The sequence below is a fragment of the Sinohyriopsis cumingii genome, chromosome 1 (genome assembly GCF_028554795.1).
Source record: "Sinohyriopsis cumingii isolate HCF-2022 chromosome 1, ASM2855479v2, whole genome shotgun sequence".
NCBI classification, from domain to species: Eukaryota; Metazoa; Mollusca; class Bivalvia; order Unionida; family Unionidae; genus Sinohyriopsis; species Sinohyriopsis cumingii.
This window is the reverse complement of record NC_142961.1, coordinates 108,920,680-108,937,483: the sequence shown is the minus strand read 5'-3', so window position 1 is coordinate 108,937,483 and position 16,804 is coordinate 108,920,680. Positions and strand designations below refer to the sequence as shown.

At 34.8% G+C, this 16,804-nt stretch overlaps 1 protein-coding gene across 1 annotated transcript in view; it reads left to right on the top strand.

Moving 5' to 3' along the window:
* The window catches only part of LOC149807571 (serine/threonine-protein kinase Sgk3-like), a 232,160-nt gene that overhangs the window by 75,724 nt on the left and 139,632 nt on the right, over nt 1-16,804 (top strand). Inside the window, exon 3 of the mRNA XM_089967967.1 lies at nt 7,348-7,431. Within this exon, the coding sequence (XP_089824093.1) occupies nt 7,348-7,431 (84 nt within the window). The remainder of the gene's footprint in view (nt 1-7,347; nt 7,432-16,804) is intronic.

Genomic DNA, 16,804 nt, shown 5'->3' with positions numbered 1-16,804 from the left:
AAATACTTTTTAATTTTTATGTTGAAACTTTATTTTAAACTCTTGCTTCCCATTTTTAATTTTTTATACATTTTTTTTAAAATTTTAAGTTGAAACTTTCTTGTATGACTCCCATCCTAGGATGAGCAATTAAGCTAGTAGCACAAATGAATAATGATGGAATATGCCTGGAAACTAAAAATATTGGCACTCATGTTTAAGGCTTGATGTCAAGAATCGTCCTCATTGTTAGTTTTGTTATGTTTGTGTTGATTTAATGCCATTTTTCAGTTTAAAAAATATACAAGATACAAAATATGATTAGGATATGAATTAACATAATCTCACATGTTGCCAAGAGACAACTTCTTTTAAGCTAATTTTATTTTTTTATTTCTGAATACAATGTTCCCTACACCTTACGCTCTGCTTACCTGGGGTTGTACAGTTGGTACGGTTATACTTTCTCACATACACACATTGGCTGAGCCTGGACTTGAACCCATGCAGACAGAGGTGAGATGTCAGTGATATGTAAAGTTGAGGACCTTGGACTACTTGGCCCCAAACACTTTTGTTAGATGCCAATTTCTTGATTAGGTGTTTTATGACACAGCTACACAAAGTAGGTTATTTAGTGCCAAGGCCATTTGTGTAAAGTGCCTTGCCCAAGGGAGTAAAGTGTCTTTTGTAAGGAAGAACCACCAAAGCTGACCCAGAATAATTTGATGGTAGGATTTGAACCATTATCCTTTCAGTCCGAGTCCAGCATGCTAACCACAGAACCTGACTTGGCAAGGACATGTTCAGCCAAGAATTCTTTTATTATTTCAGCTTAAGAACGCTTTAAATGATTTAAATATCTTTTGGATGAATCGTCAAATAAACATTGATGAAAAGTGAGAAACAAAACCTGAAAGATAAGTTTTTTCTTGATACTATTTTACAAGAAGAGATGAAAACAGCAATTATTTCATCTTGTGCAGTAACAAAGGTGAAAAATGTACAACACACGTCTATACGTCTATATTTTGGGAGAATGTATCTATTGAATGGTTCATGATAATATATTTGACATAAGGCCAAAAGAAATGTATGTTTCCTATTGCTCTGGTTTTAAAATTAGGGTAGGTAGGTAGTTTAAAAATAAATAAATAAATAAATAAATATATATATATATATATATATATATATATATATATATATATATATATATATATATATATATATACATATATATATATATATATAACGAACAGTGCAAAACTAGTATCTAGCTAGCCTGAGTGTTTTCGATTCTTTAATGAGTCTTTTTCAAATGCAAATGCAAAACATAGACAAGACAAACAAATAAAACAGAAAAACAGTTGTGTTTGCAAAACTTTACATGGCTGTTTCTACAGGAATTCAACCTTTTAACTCTATTATGTGTCAGCTAGTTTATTTCACCTTGTTGCTGATACTGGAAAATATTTGTATTGACCTAGAAATTGATGAACCATAACAATATGTTATTTTATGTAAGCGCAGATTATATCCCTGATATTTCATTGTTATAGTAGTCATAGGCTATTAAGTAAATTTAGAGAATTATTTAAAAGAAAATGTGTTGGCTGCAAAAGATAATTTTGTTTTTGGTCCTCCCCCTGAAATGAATGATCATTTTATGACGGCTAGTTCTAAATGAAAATGGTGCTGATTGGTTATCCGACAGAGCCACCATTGCAGCCATCTTGAAAATTGTATAAATTAATTCCTCTTGAACAGAAAGTAATTTTGTCATGGAGTTTCACCAGAAGACTTTATATGGTGTTTGATTGGTCCTAAATGATAATGGAGGATGCCAATATGACATTTAATATGGCTGCCACAGAAGCCAGCTAGAAAATATTATCACTACTACTTCTGAACAAAGCTCATATCAGCATTTCACTGGAAGACTTCTTATCATGTCTAGTTCAATTCAGATGAAAAATGGTGATGATTTGGCCTTCAATACATCTGCAACAGCTGTCTTGAAAATCTTGATATTGTTACCACTCCCAAGATGGATAGTCATAGCTGTTGGGTTTTCCAAGATTTTTTGTAATGTCCAATTGACCATAAGTGAAATTGATGCCAGTATGAGATCCGCTATAGCCACCATGACTGCTAGAGGTGCATGGTATTAATGATATGCTGGTTTACTGTGGTATTTTTTTAACCCGGTGCTATATACCATGTACTTTTTCACTGTACCAGTTCATTGGTAGTTTCAGTCTGTAAGGCATGTATGGAATGGTTGCTGTTGTTGTTGTAGGGTTTAACGCCATTTTTAGCACAGGATAGGCTATACATGGTGGCCAGTATTAATGGTGGAGGAAAAACCCAGGAAAACCCCGGAAAGAACCACCAACCCATGAAAAGGTACTGGCAAGCTGTCTCACATACCCACATAGGTGAACCTGAGACTCGAACCCATGCAGACATAGGTGAGATGGCAGTGATCCATCTATAGCGATGAGTGCTTTAGACCACCTGGCTCCATATGGAATGGTAAAATAAGTATGATACCATGAACTAAATTGAATAAAACAGTTGAAAATGCAAGAAATAAAGCCATTTGGAGAGAATCTACTAATATTCTTTTATTTAAATACATCCAAATGAGAAAATAATAAGTAATATTAGGGATCTGTTTTATTAGAACATCATTGTAATTATGAGAATGCAGTTACAGACAATGTATGCATAATAATTACCGTATATACTTACTTATAAGTTGGATCCAGTTGCAAACAACATAGACACTTTTCTGCCATTGTGTAGTTTGCTGGCAGATCAGGGTTCATGCTGTTTATTCTGCTCATTACTCCTGAGAAATTATGTTAACTGAAATATGCTGGTGCATTATGTTATGGCAGACCTCAGCCTGTGTAGTTTGCAGTGTGATTCAATTTATGCTTGAGTATGTACGGTACTTTAAATTTGTTATTGTGTTTGCAAGGGATATTTTGAAAGAAAAAGAGCTTGAGTCCTTGAATGAATTATGTAAAGTAATAATGCCTTCATGCAGAAACAATTAGAAGAGAAAAATAAAATCTGCACTTTATCTCGGATTTTATTGAAAGCCACAAAAAGAGTAGAAAACATTTTATTGACAAGTTTTAAAGGTAAAAGCTTTCATGCCAGACAGAATCAAAATGGGCACATATCTTTGGCATAATTCCTACAAGTGTGAAAAATGGCAATATTTCTACAAATGTGTAAAATGACAATATTTCTACACATTTATAAAATTGCAATATTTCTACCAATCAAACACACACACATGCATGCACACACGTGCACACACACACACACACACACACACACACACTGGAGATACATTATTGCAGTGACAGTGGCCAAGTTGAAAATCTTGTTATCCCTACTCTTCTTAAACTGATGATCATATCAACATCAGGCTTTCACATAAGACTTCCTGTGATGTCAGATTAAAGTTACTGAGCTGTGTTTATCAAATCATAAGCCAATAGGGCCAGCTAGCCTATTGAACTTCCCATGGGGTCAACTTATAATAATGGTTATAAATATCTTTAGTTAGTAAATATTTACCCAAAATATTATGGAGTGTGGATTGGGTGATCAACAAGCATGTTTGGTCTTGTTATTCAATAAATATAGTACATGTATATCCTATGTACCAGTTCATTTTCCTAAAGTAGACACTCATAGATGCTACGGCATAAGGACTTGCTAAGGGAGGTGCAGCAACATCAGTTGGAGAGGTCTGTGTTTTAGGAAGTAAATTACTGTAATTAGGAATTCCACATGATTGGAAAATATTTTATATTTGTACTGGGCTCTTTTTCAGCCCTTAAATATAACCCCAACAAAATTCCCAGAAGATGTCACTGACCTTGGAAGGATTACATTGACTTATAAGTCGGTATAAGGGATTGGGCTCAGGACTTGCAAGAAGCAAATTTTACCAAAAGCTATTCAGCCTAATTGACCTGTTGGAAGAACAATTGTTCTGCCCATTAATTAACATAACATTTTCACAGAATTCCAAGCTTTTCACATGTAAAAGGATGGTGTTTGAATGAGGTCTTTAAATATGCAGTCAAAGTTTTACGTTGATTTTTGGATTAGAAATGTTGAAGTTAAAGAAGCTTTGAAATAGTAAATGTATTATATATTAGAAAATATAGGAATGATCAAACGAGTTTTTGTCCAACTGTTTGTTCAACCCAAACATGTGTGAGTAGATAAACATTTACACCTACAAGGGACCACTCTTGTGGCCTAAATAGTTAGCGTGTATGCCTCAGAGGAGGGAGGTCATGGGTTTGAACCCTGGCCTAGTCATACCAAAGACATAAAAATGGTACTAACAGCTACCTCTCAAGGCACTCAGCATTAAGTGGTTTGTGCCCTGGTGTCAGGATAATGTGACTGGGTGGGACATAATGCTACATGTCTGCACATCACTAATTAAAGTGCCACAGTGTATGCAGCATAGCAATATGAGTTAATTTTTGTGTGAAACAATGTTAAAAATCCAAATCTCTCTCTCTCTCTCTCTCACACACACACACACACACACACACACACACACACACACACACACACCTACCTGATTATTGTATTGGTTAGAGGGTCATTCAGATGTCTGTTATGAGATAGTTGAATGACAAATGCCATCCCAGGTTAAGAAGTCCAATTATTATCCAAAGGAGGAATGCAGGTTGATAGAGGCTCGTACACAAGAGTGTTTATTTTGACTGAAAACTATTGAATAAATCTATTGCAGAATATGCTAATTTCCAAGAAAGAAAACAAAATTTTTTATTGTGGCAGCCTTTTAAATATTCAACAAAAACTTTGAATTAAACTTAAGAAAAAAGATGATCATTTTTTTAGCATTGCTTGGTAAACCAAATATTGTAAATGTGAAAACATATCACCTTTTGTTTGGTTTAGTACTTTTTTAATGACACTTTAATCACTTTATATTGCCATATCATTTTGAGGAGCTAAGTTTCTTTCTCAAGAGCACATCGATGCAGTGGGCCTGAATGCTTAATGGATTCTGCTCCCCCCTTGTTATATTGTAAAATGAAGTTACTCCGAAGTACAATTCTAAAGCTACAGACATTGCATCAGCGAATTAAATAAAATAATTTATGAGATCATGTCTTTATATTTTCATCAGCTGATAGTAAAAATTTGAAATGGGTTAAAGCAATATTACATGACCACTCCAGTGGCCTAGTGGTTAGATTGTCCGCCTTGGATGCAGAAGGTCATGGGTTCGATCCTTGGCCGAGTCATCCCAGCTGAGTCATACCAAGAACTTCCAAAAATTGTACTAACAGTTGCCTCACTTGGCACTAAGCATTAAATGGTTAGTGTTAGGACCGGTCAGCCTGGTGTCAGGATAATGTGACTGGGTGGGACATCATGCTACATGTCTGCGGCATGATGCCCCAGTGCTAGATATCACCTAAAGTGTCACACTGCAGACTTCATAGCAATATGACTGAAAAATTGTTAAAGCTATGTAAAAAATCCAAATCACACACACACACACACACACACACACACACACACACACACACTATTACATAAATTATGTAATAATTAATGTTTATCAACTGAAGTCAGCATACCATATATACTCATAGTCCTATCCAACTTCAGACTGCAAAGACCCCGATCTGCCTCCATATAATGCACCAGCAGATCTTGGTCCATGCAGTCTGTTAGCAGCAAGCAGTAGAACAAACAGCATAGACCCTGATCTGCCAGAACATTGCGTGTTGGTAGATCAGTGTCTTTCTTGTTTGCAGCCAGACTGGACTTACATGGAAATATGTATGATACTTGGAGCAGTTTAAGATGCAATGCAAATCTGAGAATCTGGCTACATATAATTATTTGTCAAATCCAAAGAAAATCCCCATATCTATCCAGCTAATAGGATGACCTTTCTATTCTGAACAACTGTCTTTTACAAACATATAGTTTTCATGTCTTATTGGGTTATTTTTGGGATTTTATAGATTGAATAATAAGATAGTTGTACTTTTTTTGCCTCAGGGAATGATAGTAGAAATTATCTGGACAGTCTATTATGAAATATAAGAGAAAATTAGGATGGTGGCAATTTATTCCATGTAACTTCCAGAAAACTATGATTGCAAATGATGAGCCAATTAAGGTTTAACAGCACAGTGAAAATTGATCTTGGTTATTGTGTTCAGCTGGGTACCTCAGTCTATCTGGTATGGGAATCTTAAGTTGGTCATGCCTGCAAGGTGTAGGACTGGTCAGAACCAATTTACATGAAAGTGTACAATAGTAAAATGCTATAATGGGGTCTGTCATTTTATGACTGGCTAGCCAGTACTTTAGACTTTGGATTAAGATGGTTGTATATATCCAGGTTACCAGTTTTGTGTAATTGACATGTCCTTTCTGGTGTATTTGACATGCTGACTATTTTAATCTGGTATTCACTAAATGGAATTGATGAGAAGTAGTGTTTCAGAAGGATAAAAGTGTTATGTTAGGTTTCAAGTTACATTTGAGTGCATCAGTGTTTAAACATTTTCCCACATTTTTAATGAACAGTTCATTGCGGATGGAATATACTAGCTGAATTTATTAAACTTAAGAAACCATATTTTGAGAATAATTACATGGATTTTTTTTCTCTGGAAATATTAAATTGATTGTGTCACATCTTGCCAAAGATTCAACAAGAAGTAATCATTAATGTACCTGATTGATACTATATGTGTAATTTCACCACCAAACACCTGTACAGCTGAGTGAAGAATGTTTAAATGATAATACTCGAAATGCTGTACTTGTTATCTTGAACCTTGACTGCACCTGTTTTCTGTAGGATGACCACATTACGAACTTTCATCACCATACCATTCTGTTACATCAGGATCAATAACTTTAGCTACTATGTCGTAGCCTCAACAATAACTTGTACAAGAATCAAAACTTTTTTTTAAATATGCATTTGTTCCAGTGCCAAAATACAAATGCATCAGGAGTAAATCACATTAGGGGTGCTGATGATTTTTGTTTAGTTGATGAAAATGACATGTTGGTATGATTATTATTGTGTTAAGTTACTTTGGATCTATTTTGCTCATTGCTAGGGATGCTTGAATGGTTTTTGGCATGAAAATGGAAATGTCCATTCAAGGCGAATAGTGCATCATACACAAGCTAGTATTCAAGTGCAAAATGTACAAGGTGAAGATTGTAATACCAGAGAAACAGAGGAAGAAGCAGAGGATGTTTAAAAAAATTCACTGTCCAAATATCAGGAAATTGATTGAGGGTCTCTTCTCTCTTCAGGTGTACAAAGTTTTGGTCATGATGGAAGATAAGTCTTGGTTCATCTTCCGCCGCTACAATGAGTTCCACTCGCTGTATGAAAAGGTAAGTAAAATTGCAGAATCATTGAATATGTTACTTTTGGTTTACCGCTCCAGTGGCCTAGTGGTTAGAGCGCCCACCTCAGATGCAGGAGGTCGCAGGTTCAGACCCAGGCTGAGTCATACCAAAGACTTTAAAAAAATGGTACTGACAGCTACCTCGCTAGGTGCTCAGCATTAAGAGGTTAATGTTAGGACTGGTTGGCCTGGTGTCGGGATAATGTGACTGGGTGGGACATCATGCTACATGTCTGTAGCATGATGCCCCAGTGCTATACATCACTATAAACTATCACACTGCAGACATCATAGCTATATGACTGAAAAATTGTTAAAGTTACATTAAAATTTTATCTAAATCACACACACACACACTTTTGGTTTAAAGTATTCTCAACATCTTATTTGCAGTTGTTAATAATTTGGTTTTGAGATTATGCTTAAAGCTGTTGTAGTAATGATTATTTGAATATGAAAAACTAAATATATGGTCTTGAAATATCCTTTGATCTTAGATATTTTTTCATTTTCCTCATCAGGAATTATTTATTAATTTATTCTTTTATCTTTAGTATGCGATGAGACCTCTCCATTGGCCTAGTGGTTAGGGCGTCTGCCTCAGATGTGGGAGGTCACAAGTTTGTAACCAGCCGAGTCATGCTAAAGACTTCTAAAAATGGTACTAGCAGCTGCCTCGCTTGGTGCTCAGCATTAAGAGGTTCGCGCTAGGGCTGGTCAGCTTGGTGTCAGGATAATGTGACTGGGTGGGACATGATGATATGTGTCTGCAGCATGATGCCCCAGTACTAGACATCACTATAAACGGCCACACTGTAAACATCAAAGTGATATGACTGAATTTTATTTAAAGCTACATTAAAAATCCAAATCGCACACATACTCATTCTGCGATGAACATTCTAGCCCCTGTGATCTTGGGGTAAAGATCACAGTACTAAAATAATTGCAGTAAATTTTTTATTAAAGATTTTACATTGTCTTATATTTGCTAAACCCGTTTGTATATTTTGACCATAATTGGGTTGAATCATTGTGAAATGCATGGTTTGCATTCATTTGCTTATTTTTTCTAAATCTTTTAATGCATTCTTTAGCTACATTGGGAACAACAGCATTTATTAAAACTTCAGTGGTGTCTTTAATCATCTGTCAGCTTCAGGTAAATATTCCAATAATTGTATTCAAGACTTAGTCATAGGTTTTGTTGTTACAGTATTTTAAAAAGAAAATCCACACTTGGTTCTGAAAGCTACATACATGTATAATGATCAATGAATAATTACTATGTCAGCATACATTTTTAGATGAGAATTAGCTCAGTTGCTTATCATTGTATATCTGGCTTTGTCTCTTATCTCTAGTGTGTATATTTCGTCATAAGGTGGGCATCTTGGTAGTTTCCAAGTTATGAGCCAAAACAAGTCCTCAATGCGCAAGTCTTAACCCATGAACTTATTGGATGCACTAGTGAATTTCTCTGCTCATATCCTCCATATGTACACATGGTTACATGCTTGCAGAGTTTGTCAATCAGCTTTGTTCCACATCGATTCGCCACATATATAGTTTAGTCAAAACAGTGGTTTGAACAAGTGCCCTCTCATGGATCAATTGTTATTGTTCACAGAATGCAAATCATCTAACTAGACAGAGAGCCTGTTACTTGACCTGTTAGGTTTTCAGTATGATCATTTCCATGATGGCAACATGCACTGACTAGAAAGAGAAATGTGTGCACATAGTTTAAATTAGAGAATTGAAATGCAGCATACTTGTTTCTTAAATAGAAGGCATTGTGCTTATTCCCAACTATCTTTCTTGCTAAATGTAATGAGCAGTCAGATTGGATCAGTTTCTTTCAGCTGTATCCAATCAGATCATGTAGCAGAGGTACTTTTCAGGCTTGCTACACATGCCATGGGTCAGTATGAAATAAAGTGGATCCAATCAGATCATGTAGCAGAGATACTATTCTGGCTTGCTACACATGCCATGGGTCAGTATGAAATAAAGTGGATCCAATCAGATCATGTAGCAGAGATACTATTCTGGCTTGCTACACATGCCATGGGTCAGTATGAAATAAAGTGGATCCAATCAGATCGTGTAGCAGAGATACTTTTCAGGCTTGCTACACATGCCATGGGTCAGTACGAAATAAAGTGGATCCAATCAGATCGTGTAGCAGAGATACTATTCGGGCTTGCTACACATGCCAAGGGTCAGTATGAAATAAAGTGGATTAGCAACTCTTGGCTGCTGTAAAGGGATTATAGGGTGGGAGTTTTTTTTCAAAGTGTTTCCAAGCTATGATCCAGGGGCAAGTTCCATATCCCATGGGGTTTGATTCAGGGTCTTTATTGGATATATGTCCAATTTTGTCTTGTTGTGTTCTTCAATCCTATATAGTACAGCTATTCTAACAGAAGCCCCCATCTAAAAAAAATGCCCCCCCCTTTTCTTTTTTGACACAAAAGATTCCTTCTTTATTGTGGCTTATCGATCTGTATACGTCCATGATGTTGTGTACAGATAATTAAGACAGTACATGAGTAATCCAACAACTGTTAGAAATATAAACACAACATAATTTACAACCGTTTTCAGTTAAACGGTGATATACAGTATTCAGTAAACCCTCTTTGGAAATTGCACCACCTCCAGGGTGTCTATTAGAATAACTGGAGTATGGTTACAAGGCACGGATCCCAGATGTTTCCAAGTAATGATTCAAGTATAGCTTTTTCTTGCTGTGTATTTCAAACTCAGTAATTATCAACGTGCTTTATATAAAAAAATGATATTAAATCCATTGAGCTTTTTATTATAATACCTGAAACTGTCTATTCATTTATCTATCTATCGATCAAATTCAGTTAGAGCTGGGCATTGGCAGCCATTTTGTATCATGATAACATATGATAATCACTTTGGTTTAAGGTGTATCACAGTGGTATCACATAAAGGAATAAACTGAAAAAGTTAAGTTAGCCTTGTTTGAAAAATAAAACATTTTTTTGAATAAATCCATTATAGAAGAAGTAAAATTCACAGAAGGGAAAAAAGAGAGTTTTCTGTTTAGTTGTGCCTTTCTATTAACAGTTCAATAAAGATTGATTACATACATTGAAATAATATTTAAATGTGTTTGTTATCAATTTCTGTTAAGAGATGCACTTGGCACATGACAGCTTATGTGTCTTGTTCTCTCTGCTTACGTACATTTTAAGTACATATACTTTATAGTTGTTGACTGTTGATAAATTCCACTCATCACAAAAATAAAAATATTGCTCAAAGTGTAGAAACTAAACACAATGTATTGATGTCATTTCCCCATCAAAACTTACACCTGTATGGCTTTGAACTGGTAATGACATTATGACAACAACCAGGTACAGTGAGACTTGTATCTGTGATATTGAACCAGCTTGATCAGTCAGAACGTCCTCCTATCAGTAATTCTTTCCATCCCTAAACTGTTGGGTAAAAACTACAATATACACTCACTTATAATTCGAGTTGAGCCACAAACAACATAGACCTTGATTTGCCACTGCATAATGTGTTGACAGATCATGGTCTATGTTGCTTGTTCTTCTGAATACCTTTTTAAAAAAAAAAGTGGGGTGAGACCTGAATCTGCCAGTGCCTCATGCAGCAGCTGATCTGGGTTTGTGAAGTGTGCATTTGGACTGAACTTGTAAATAAGCATATATGGTCAACAAAGTTTGGTTTTCATATGATAGTCAAGTTCGATAGGGGTTTTATTTTTGCCTCTCTCCAGTTGTGTCTCAGGGAGGAGTTAAGATATATAAAATTTCAAAATTACAAAGACATTGACCAATCATTTTAAAACGATTCAAGTACTAACTACAGACATTATTATGAAAATGGGAATGTATGTGCATCCATTGACTTAACCATTTGGATACTGTCAGGCATATCTATAAAGTTCTAATTATAACATTATTTATATTCTTCATTGATAAATATTTAATGAATTATATATTTTTAAAGGGAAATAAATCTGTTTGTCTCTGTTTCTTTATATGTGTTCTGCTTTTAAATTAGAAGAACTTGTAGTATCTAGCTACACTACTTCATTGCTAATAGCATAATTTTACTGAAATATGAACAATCCATCTTGGGTTCACTTGATGCAACACATCACAAACTCGACAATTCATCTTCAGCGAAGAAAGCTGAAGGAAATCCACTTGTTTTACACTCTAGGAGAAGAACTCTTCGATTTACAGGGCATGTGACACGTACAATATTCAGTTATTAAATTATATCTGTTTGTGTAAGTATGAGAAAGACAGTCCAACAAAGGATTCTCATCAAGTTAAGGGAAAAAGCAGGCTCAAAATACCTGGAAAATTAATGAAGAAGACTCTCTAAGGATTCTCTAACTACTGCCACTATTTGAAACATATGATATTGGCCCAACAATATAATGCAATCCCTGTTCCTTGGAGCCAGAGTTTGGATATAATATACTTTGTGTAAAAATATGTATTTTCCTTTAATGTATGGTCCACTTCATGATTAATGCTGGATTATTCCCCTTTGTACAGTTGTTCAGAATCTTTTAAGATTGCAAAATTGTATAATATAGGAGTTTAATATTAGGAATAATATTAGGAAATTATTTTTTTATTATTTTGATAGATAAATGGTTCCAGAGCAAGTATTGTACATTTTGAAATTGATATTTTTCTCAGTTTTCTACAAATCATGCATGGGGGGCCCCGAGTGGCCGAGTGGTCTAAAGCGCTCACCGTTCTGGATCACTGCCATCTCACCTCTGTCTGCATGGGTTCGAGTCCAAGGCTCGGCTAGCGTGGGTATGTGGGGAAAGCTTGCCAGTAGCTTCTCGTGGGTCGGTGGTTCTTCCCTGGGTTTTCCAGGGCTCTTCCTCCACCATTAATACTGACCGCCATGTATAGCCTATCTTGTGCTGAAAAATGGCATTAAACCCTAGAACAACAACAACAACAACAACAACAAATCATGCATGAAATTATATAAAATGCTTTTTCCATTGCAATGGGCTAGGCATATATATATATATATATAAAACATTCAGTGTTACATAGTTGTACTTAAAATAATCCTTTGGTAATACTCCTACATAAGGATGTATTTTCATTAATGAAAGAAAAGTGTGATTATCTGGTAGTATTATAGTTACTTGATGAACCATGACTTTTACAAATTTAACAACCATAACATATTCAGTATTGAAATAAGCTGAAAGTGAGAAACCTGATGCAAGAGTCAGCATACGATGCTATGCAGTTGTATTGCTGTACTCAAAAGACATTCATATATTTCATCTTTGCCTCTTTTTTATGCTGATGTACTCATGCTAAGTTCCTTCATTCAGCTTCATTTCATCACTGTGATCCTTGTGGAATATGTACACACTTTCAAGGCAATAAATAGTTACCTATCCCTAATGTAATTACTTTTTTCCTTTTACTTCTGCATCTATCATACACTTCTTTATTCTACTGTAGAATTTTTTTATGTGCTATCAAGCATAAAAACAGCACCATCAGTTCATATATAAAATGTGTGTAGAAAATTCTTAAAGCAAATAATGTAACAAATTCTATGCAACGTACAAACTAAATTCCTTTTTTTTCACACATTTCATGCATATTACCTTAAGTTACACCTTCTTACATGCCATTAATTTTGCATCCTGAATTGAAACTTTTCTAAAATACCAGTCTCATACTTGTTGATAACCAGTGTATGACATTAGGATATGCATGCAGTTTTTGATGTTTGGTTGTTCACACCATGTCAGCTTTGGTTTTGTTGTCTCTTTGATGGACTCATAAAATTAAAAAGCAAACCTTATATGTAAGTGTAAAACCCCAAAATGCCTCGTGACTTTTCTTCGATTTTGTAGTTGTACATAGCATGTTCATATGGATATTTCATAAAGAAGAGATATTGAATTGAATTAAATTATATGCACTGCATTATGGGATGGAAACATTATGGGATGGAAAGTATGGGTAGCCTGTAGCACTAATATTTAGTTACTAATTCAGTAACGGATACTACAAAATGACTTTTGAGTCTTTAAAGCTGAAATTAAATGCATATTGTGTGATTTTGCATTCCAAATACCCATCAGTAAATGTGAAACGAAGTTCTTCTAAAAACTTTCATCTTTTCCCTGCTGAAAACAAACATTAAACTGTAACTCAGTCTTTGGCTATGTAGTCTCTGTAAATACTGCAGTAATATTTCCCCTCTCAGAAGTATCATTATGGCATTGTCTCTTTTATTTAACTTATTAACACCATGTGCCATGTCATGAGGTTGTACCCTACTTTCAATCTCTGTACCATTAACAAAGATGCAGCAGTGTGGGTAGTATTACAGAAAAGTAGACATATGTAGTTCTACAATGACACTGAATAATGTACACTTTCTATTCACATTCCAAATTACGGTGGGAAATACACTATTTTTGAAACCCTATTTTTTTGAAGGCCAGAAATTACTGGTTTGTCAAAACCAGAGTTTGTGTCCAGATTTTAGGCTTTTTGGTCTGATATTTAAATCCGACCAGTCTGAACTGCACACAGACAGGAAAAACTTTGCAAACGTGAAAATGATGGGTCCAATAAGTAATAATTTTTACCCTTCTGCACATGCATGAGCAAAACAACCAATCCAAAATAATGGTTTTAACACAGCTAGACATATAGCTAAATGAAAGTCTCTTAGAAGCAGATGTATTCAGAAGTAACCACAAAAATGCATTTCCTGCCACAATTTCAAGCAAAAATGACAAGAATCTCCAGGGGTTAAAAAGTTGATATTCAAAAATACTTTATAAAGTTATCTTTCTTTTGTTCCTTTGAGTAGAGAAACACTTAAGTTTTTGCCCATCTGACTGTAATGCTAAGTGATTTTGTCTTATGGTCGTACATCGGTTGTGTATCATCCATTATTTTCCAGAGTAATTGAACTCTTTTGCAATGATCTATTTGTGTTGTAGGGTAGATACTTGTGAACTGAACTTATAATTTTCCATGTGTTGTTTGTCAACAAATACTATTTTCAACCTGTTGACAAACACCACTGGACCAGTTTGAACCAAACTTGGTATAGAACATCCCGGAGTGAAGGCTTTTCAAACTGATTTAAATAATGCTGATTTGCCATAATTTGCAGATGCTGTTAAAGTAAAAATGAAGAAACTTTAAATGATTTCTCAAAAACAGCTCAACAAAATGTGACCAAATTTGACAATACATTCTGATAATATTGTTCTTTCTAGGTTTTTACAAATGGTGCTAATCTGTCATCAGATACAGCCACAATCACTGAAAATAGAAAATCCTTTAAATTATTTCTTCTTAAAACAGCTCAAAAGAATTTGATTTTACACTCTTTCAGATTTATTACAAATGATGCTGTTCTGCCATCAAATATGTCACATGACTAAAATTTCCTCCTTCCCCCAACTTTGAACAACTTCTTAGAAACCATGTTTAAATTGCATGATATCTTCCATAAAAAATCCTTTCAACAGAATTCGAGCAGATTTGACAAAATCACTCTGGCTTGAAGACCTAATAATTATGCAGATCTACTATAAAAAGTGTCAGTGGTATGAAAAATAGTTCTCAAAAAATGCTTCACAAAATTTGAGCAAATTTGACCTTGAGCATCCTTGCATGAAGACCTTCATATTTTTACAAATGCTTCCAAATAATTGACAACAAAGCCACCTTTACTTAAACTATAAGTAAATTAAAATGACTTCTGCTCAAAAGCCACCAAGCTAAATTTTACCAAGTTTGAAAGAAAGCATTCTGGCATAATGCTGTTTCCATTTTGTTCAAAACTGGTGCTTGTCTGTGATAAAATGTGGCCACTGTTAGTAAAAAAAAGAAATATTTTTAATTAACTTACCAAAAAATGCTGGACGGAATTGGGTTTAATTTGACATTGAAAGCATCCTAGCATGAAGACCTTTTCAGTTTGCATAGAAATGATGCCAGTATGCCATTAGATATGGCCACTGCTGCTAAAAATAGGTAAAAACTTTAAGCTGATTCTTTTTTTTTTCAATTTGACCAAAATTTGACCGAAAGCATCATAATACATAAGAAGGTATTTCAGATTTATATAAATGAAGTCAATCTTCAATTAAATTGGCCTCATTAAAAAAAACAACAGTAAAAAGCAATCCATAAAATGGTTTCTTTTCAAAACCTGAATTACTAAATTTCACCAGGTTTGACTGAATGCATCTTGGCATAAAACCTTTCAGTATGCACAAATGATGCTGATCCACTTTTCAATAAGGCATTTTGATACCAAATTAATTAAAAACTTTTAGACATTTTGTACACAATAAAAACCCCGAAACCAAAGACATTAAAAAGCCCATTAATGTCCCTAAATCCTCAAATACAAGACAATTATCTACACTGTAACACATTTTGGAAAATTTTGCTGAAAACTGACACATATGTGCCAATGCATCATGGGAAGAGTCCTGACATCACAATGGCATCAAAGTGTTTGGTAATATATAGTTGATTTTACTGTTGCAAAGTTTTGATGTTTGACAGATCAGAAAGCATGGTACATTTGCAGATGTGTTCGAATGAAAGAAAGATTTGTTTATGGTTGGTAATTGGCAAATTGGTCAGTAAACAGAGTGTATATATATATATATATATATATATATATATATATATATATATATATATATATATATATATATATATAAAGGCTTTAAATGAAGACAGTAAAGTGACATAGCTGCCTTTGTTATATACCTTGTCAGCTGTAATGTTAAGCACACTATGTATTTGTCTATTTGTCTGGCAATGAACCATGCCTACCAGTAAGTTTCTGGCTGCTAGGGCCAAACAAAAATATGTTTCCAGTTGTCTGAACACCCCTCTTTCTCATTTCAGAGCCAAGCACTTTTTCACCCCTTTGTAAGGAGTGTGTATATGTATGTGTGTTTTGGATTTTTAACACATCTTTAAAAGTTTTTCATTCATATCACTATGAATTCTGCATGTGACAGTTTATAATGATGTCTAGCACTGGGGCATCATGCCGCAGACATGTAGCATGATGTCCCACCCAGTCACATTATCCTGACACCAGGTCAACCAGTCCTAACACTAACCTCTTAATGCTGAGTGCCAAGCAAGGCAGCTGTTAGTACCCTTTTTATAAGTCTTTGGTATGATTCGACCATGGTATGATCCTGCGATCCCCGCATCTAAGGCGGACACTTTAGCCACTAGGCCACCGAAGCAGTCAGATAGTAAAGAAAAGGATCACAAAATTTAACA